Source organism: Sesamum indicum, linkage group LG9, assembly GCF_026168435.1.
Source record: "Sesamum indicum cultivar Baizhima isolate 11 linkage group LG9, ASM2616843v1, whole genome shotgun sequence".
In the NCBI taxonomy this organism is placed as follows: Eukaryota; Viridiplantae; Streptophyta; class Magnoliopsida; order Lamiales; family Pedaliaceae; genus Sesamum; species Sesamum indicum.
The window spans coordinates 9,882,907-9,889,817 of NC_142665.1; the positions used below are offsets into that span (position 1 = coordinate 9,882,907).

General features: G+C 40.0%; 1 protein-coding gene across 1 annotated transcript; it reads right to left on the bottom strand.

The window, feature by feature from the left end:
* Positions 1 to 6,200: 6,200 nt before the first annotated feature.
* LOC148786879 (uncharacterized) lies at positions 6,201 to 6,656 on the bottom strand. Its single transcript, XM_088884997.1, has one exon. The coding sequence runs from the start codon at positions 6,654 to 6,656 to the stop codon at positions 6,201 to 6,203; it is 456 nt and encodes a 151-aa protein (XP_088741123.1).
* Positions 6,657 to 6,911: the final 255 nt, after the last annotated feature.

Below are 6,911 nucleotides of genomic sequence, written 5' to 3' on the forward strand. Positions count from 1 at the left end.
ATCTAATTAATCAATAGTTTTTGTTTTCTATTGTATAGAACCTTAATTGAATAATCTAATTATTCAAATAATTAATTTAAAACTCTTTAAATTAATCCTCTCTCTCTACTGGAATTAATTCAATAAATAATATTCTTTCCAAATTAATTCTCAATTAAGTTCTCACAATATCGTTAGTATTTTGTTTGTGACCCTTATAGGTCCACTTTTCAACTAGACTTCGACTTGTATTACATACGCAATTTAATCCAACAATAGATTTGCTCTAAATTAATTGAATCAAACTCAATTATCACTCTTAATTAACCCATAATTCCCAAAATACCTGTTATCATAGGTGGTTGTCTAGCAACGACCCAAGCACTAGAGAATAGGTTAAATTAGTATGAACTTTTAACTGTGCATACAGTACGGATAGGGGCCTTCAATCGAGCTATCTCCCAATCAAAGTCTAACGCATGGGATGTATCCACTCTTCACTATGTTCTCATTAATCAACATAGGAAACTATTTTTCTATTTGATTAACAGTTGTGGCCACAAACTTCTAGAGATGAACACAGTTTAGTGGACATAGGAGTCACCATCATCTCATGATGGGCGATGGATTCCTTCTGGAAACGCATCAACCTTCATGTATTTTCTAACTACACTAGTGCAGGGCATTTGGCAACTACGTAATAATGCAGTTACATTAGCCAGGACGAAGATACAACCACCGCATACAGAATTCTATTGTGGCTCCTCAAGTCGGAGGATTAACTTCAACACTTTCACAGCTAAGGAGTTCCAGTCATACTGATCACTCCATATGGGTTATCATACGTGAAAAGCACCGAAAAGTGCGAGTGGATCGATCTGGGAATGCGCAAGCGGAATTGGTTAAAATAAGTTCCAAGGGGTGTACGCTTGGAGTTCCCGATCGTTCGATGTAGTCAACAAAAATAAATGATAATGAAATTAACGGGGCAAATGGTTAAATAGAAAACTAGAGGAACAAAAATCATAAATCAAGAATTACCTTTTCTTGATTTATTTTGAACCTCCTTCGTTGATTTGTTCACCCAAGGCCTCAATGTAGAGACCCTCTCAAGTCGCATCCACACCACACGGAACTTGGGATTCCTCAATTGAATTTCCTAGAAAAGAATTAAGGAGAAGAACATACCAAGTGTGCACAAGAGGGGGATTCGGCTGAGTGGTAAATTAGGGGAGAGGAAATTATTTTCTTGCTTTGAAATGTATTCATTAGTTATTACAAATAACTAATATACATATATATATACCTTGAATGGATGCATTAAAATATGTCTAGGTTCATTTAACCATCCATATGGTAATAAAATTCTTTATTCCAAATAAATGATTGCTAACATGGCACTTTCCATAAGTGAATTTGTTAGTCCATAATTTTCATTCCAATTATTTCCACCAACTTAATTAATGGGCTTGGGCCGAATTTAATTAATTGAAATACCAGGCCAATTAATTAAATCTTATTTAATTAAAGCCCAATTAATTAAATTCATTATACATTTAATCCAATTAAATACATGAGCTCAATAAACCTTTATTAAATAATAAGTCCAACTTATTAAATAATAAGGGCAAGCCCATTATAAATTAATCCAATTAATGTATCCTTGGGCTTATCCGTCTAATGGATCCCTCTCATATATAAGTAATCTAATTACTTATGCAATTAATTTCTCATCCCGTCTCGGTAATTTGTGTGTGACTCTGTAGGTTCACCTTTTAGATAGACTTGGGCTATTATCCAATACTATTATTAATTAAATCTAATTTAATTAATAATTCATGATTAAGAAAGCCCGTCTAGCAACGCTCCATGGCACTAGGGACTAGGCGAAAATCCATGTGAACTTTGAGGCTCCCGAGTCCATACGAGTACGGTCCTTCAGTCTATCGTCTCCTGGCCTTAGTGTAGAACATGAAATTGGGCATCGGTTCCCATTCTAGACTAGGTGTCTATGCTTTAATACTTGAGATCACGTTATGCTAAATTGATCGACATAGGAACCTCTTTTTCTATTCGATCAATGACTGCAGCCACAGGTTTATAGAACGTTAACGCATCTCCTAGTGCATAAGAGATACCTCTGTCACGTTTTGACAGGGGACGGATCCTCTTCTTCGAACTCACCGTCCTCCCTACATACTTTGGATGGACTAGACAATGCTTATGATGACCATGTCTGAGAAATGATCATCTCTTGCATGAATATAAGATACAATAATCTTATGCATGTGACTGCCTTGATTCCTCAAGTCTGAGGATTACTCCCGTACTATCGGAGCCGGAGACTCTAGTCATTGCGACTAACCCTCCAAGGCTTCCATATGACAATCCCCGCGAGTCCATTCAGTTGATTCGACACCTAGTCAATCAACCCATTAAGATAGCATAGACGTCCCACGTCTGTCACCGATGAAACACGACACTCATCAAATGAATGTGACTCTTAATGCAAGTCTCCATTGGACACTTCAATGCCCCTTTTTGTGGTCCTCGTCTTGGAATATTATAGACCCAACCTTAAATAATTTGTTTCATGACCACCATCTAATGCGCAGTTCAACTGTTGCACGGTTGTTCAAGGTGGTCTGTGTGCTTTGTTATGATGTTTGAAAGAAATGCAAATATAAATGTAATGAGCACAACAAATGAAATTTCAACATCGAATACTCATCTTATTCAATGAATAATAATACATGAAATCGAGTTATTGTCAGAATAGATTACAAGTATGCCAATCTAATAGGTTTTCAGGTCACCTATTCTAACAATCTCCCACTTGACCTAAAGCCAATCATCCATCTACCACAAATCCATCTTATCCAGATGCCGAGCATGGGCGATTTGCGACATCGACTTTGGAAGTGGATCCGCTGTGTTTTTCTGCTGAGCTGACTCAGTTCACCCTGACGTCACGTCTGCTCTCCATCTCTCTAAGCAGATGGTAGCGTCTAAGAATATGCTTGGAACGGTGATTAGATCTCAGTTACTTTTATTGTGCTATCGCCCCGTTGTTATCGTAGAAGATAACTACGGGCTCAGCAACGCTAGGTACCACACCTAACACTTGGATGTAGTTTTTCATCTAAACCGCTTCCTTAGCTGCTTCCGAAGCCGCTATGTATTCAGCTTCCATAGTGGAATCCACTGTGGTATCCTACTTGGAACCTTTCCAAGCAACCATACAACCATTCAACTTGAATACAAAACCCGATTGAAACTTGGCATCATCGTCGTCCGATTGAAAGCTAGCGTCGCTATAGCCTTCCAATATTAATTATCCATTACCGTAAATCAAAGAACATATCTTTAGTCCTCTTTAGGTACTTAAGTATTATCTTGACTGTGCTCCAGGTGCGCCTCCCCGGCGTAAGCCTGCTATATGCTCGTCACGCTCAAAGTATACATGACATCGGGCCTGGTGCACTGGACAACATACTGAATGCTTCCTACGGTGAATCGTAGGGGATATCCGACATCTTTTTAAGTTCCTTATCAGTCTTGGGAGACTGCTTCTTGGACATCTTAATCCCATGCCTCATGGGAAGAGAATCCTTGTTTTGAGTTATCCATCTTGAATCTCTTCAAGACTTTCTCAATATACGAGGATTAGGTTAGTCATAACATCCTTCTAGATCTATCCCTATAGATCTTGATGCCAATGATGTAAGAGGCCTCACCCATATCCTTCATGAAAAATTGTGTGGACAACCATGGTTTAATGTCATCCAACGTCTTAACATCATTTCCAATAAGTAAGATGTCATCTACATTACGCACAAGGTACGCAACCGCGCTCCCACTAATCTTCTTGTATACACAAGGATCAAATTCATTCTTGATGAAATCATAACCCCGTATGGCTTAATTAAAACGTGTGTTCCAGCTTCAGAATGCTTGTTTGAGGCCATAGATGGACCTTTAGAGACGATAGACCTTCTATTCTTCTCCAAGGGAAGTGAAACACTCAGGTTGATCCATGTTAATCTTTTCCTCAACGAAACCATTAAGAAAATCCATTCTCATGTCCATCTGCCATATTTCATAGTCATACAATGCTGCTATGGCAAGCAGAATCCGAATGGACTTGGCCATGGCTACGGACGAATAGGTTTCCTTGAAATCGACCCCAGGTCGTTGAGTGTATCCTTTTACCACGAGCCTAGCCTTGAAGGTTGTATCCTTCCCGTCAGCTTGAAGCTTACGTTTGTAGATCTATTTGCACCCAACAGGTTTAACACCTTTAGGTGGGTCTACGAGGGTCCAAACTTCATTTGAGCCCATCGAGTCCATTTCAAATTTCATGGCCTCAAGCCACTTATCCAAATCGATGTCCAATATCGCTTTTCCGCACATCCTTGGATCAATATCCAATTGATTGGTCAGTCCTACGAATCCGTACCTATTATGCGATCGCAATTCCCTGGTCAACCTACGGAGGACTGGAGCACCATCAGTGGGGACTATAGGCTCAAATGATGTTCATTCGTTCTGCTGAGGTGTCTCACTTGTCTCCTCAAGTAGCACCTCATCGTGTCGGCTATCTGCAGGAAAACCCTTTTTCCAAGAACACTGCGTTCGTTGAGATAAAAACCGTTTGCTCAGATGGATCATAGAAGTAGTATCCCGTAGTTTCTTTCGGATATCCGACAAACCTGCATAGACTAGACCTCGAGTCTAGTTTCTCTCCCACTAGCCTCTTGACGTATGTGGGGCTACTCCACACTCTCAAGTACTTGTAAGACGCAGGCTTGCCATGCCATATCCCATATGGCGTTTGAAGCACCGTCTTAGATGGCGCCATGTTAGTTAATTTGGCATCCATCTCAAGAGCGTAACCCCAGAAGGAAGGGGGCAATTTCGTAAAACTCATCATGTATCGAACCATGTCCAACAGGGTTCAATTCCTCCTTTCAGCCACGCCATTCAGTTATGGTGTTCCAAGAGGAGCCCGTTGAGAGAGAATTCCATTTTCATTTAACTAATTAATGAATTCACCACTTAAATACTCTCCACCTCGGTTCGACCAAAAAGCTTTAATTTCACGGTTAGTTTGATTCTTGACTTCAAGTCTGTACTCCTTGAATCTTCCAAAGGCCTCAGACTTGTACCTCAGACTTGAATCTGTAAAGGTTATGAAGTACAAGAATCTTCCTCTAGCCTGAGTATTTAATGCTCCACAGATGTCTGTATGAATCAAATCCAAAAGACCATTGGCAAGCGCACTTTGTCCAACAAAAGGCTTCTTGGTCATTTTTTCTTTTAGACAGGATTCACAAGTTGGTAAGTTGTCCAAATTGTCTACCTCTAGACTCTTTAAGTTTACCAACTTTCTCAACCTATCTTTTGAAATATAGCCTAGCCTTCGTGCCATAATTGTGCGTTTTCACGATTATCTAATTTTCATTTGTGTTGGGCAATCATAATCCAATTAGACTGTTCGAGAATATAAAGACCATTCACTAGAGTACTAAGCAAATGACAGTTATTATCAATCATCAAATAAAAATCATTTTTATTGATCGTAGATATATAACCATCATTGTCAAAAATAGGAATGGAAATAACATTATTGATCATGGTACATAGTAACAGTCTTTTAATTCTATCCAAATATAATCACTAATAACTAAGTCGAGTGATCCCAGGGCTTCCGCAGCGATGGACTTCTCATCGCCTAGCTTTAGAATCATCTCATCCTTACTTAGCTTTCTGCTTCTTTCCAACACCTGTAAGTTATTGCAGACGTGACCTCCACATCCAGTATCCAATACCCAAGAAGTAGAATTAGCTATCACATTCACTTCAATCAAAACGTACCTGGGTTGGAGAGGAGTTGTGAGCACTCTCTTTTCCAATGCCTCTTTCGTTGGCAATGATTGCAGACATCATTTGCCTTCAACCGCTGAGAATCGCCAACCTTCCCTTTCCCTTTGCCCATTCCCATGGGAGCAGTAGGGGCGCTCAAAGCGGTATCATTGGCTGCGATGGCTTTTCCCTTGCCCTTCTTCCTCGTCCAGCGTCCGACCCTCTTGGCTTTCACTTTAGAGGTTGAAGCCTCTCCTACCAATACCATCAGCGTAGACTTGTAAGTCGTCGCCTCATATTGGACCAGCATATTAATTAACTCATGAATAGATTTCTCAAGTTCGTTCATGTTGTATTTAATAATAAACGGGTCGTAGGACGGAGGAAGTGACTGAAGGATTAAGGTCTTCGAGCTTCTCCACTAGGGATAGCATCTTAACCCCATGAATTTGTACAGATGATCCTTCGACCATCTCGATCCCGAAGAATACTTTTGTGGCGGCATATCTAATATGCCTATCAGGAACCGCATAAACTTCCTTCATGCAGAGCATTATCGAGAGAACATCATCCAACCTATCATAGTGCTTTTGGATTTCATTAGACATCGAAGCTAATATAATACTATGGATCTTGCGTTTGTCCTCAAACCACTTCTCGAACGTGACACGTTCTAAGGGGGAGGACCCTTCCGGCAAGACCGTTGGGAGTCGCTTGTCCAAGACATAGCCCTGGTTCTCAAAATCTAGGAGAATCCTCAGATTTTTCAGCCAATCGTTGTAGTTCGTGCAATTGAATTTATTAGTCTCCATTATCATGGTTAAATGATTTTTAGACATTTTTTAGATAACAGAAAATTAAACAGAAATCAGCGGATGATTGTAATATTATGATTAAGCTTAAAGACTTGGTCTTTAGTCTTTAACTCTCCCACTATTTACACGAAAGCCCACCACTCACAAGTAGGATTTAGGGAATAGCCTTTCTTAGTGGGCTTGGGATCCACAAGCCAATTTGCCATGCCCCACTTTTACGATTCACATGGCAAAAGCCTCGTGGGAGGTATC

What these genes read in the sequence shown, in the direction of transcription:
- LOC148786879 (XM_088884997.1), bottom strand. Translation starts at nt 6,656, where the DNA reads ATGGAGACTAATAAATTCAATTGCACGAACTACAACGATTGGCTGAAA.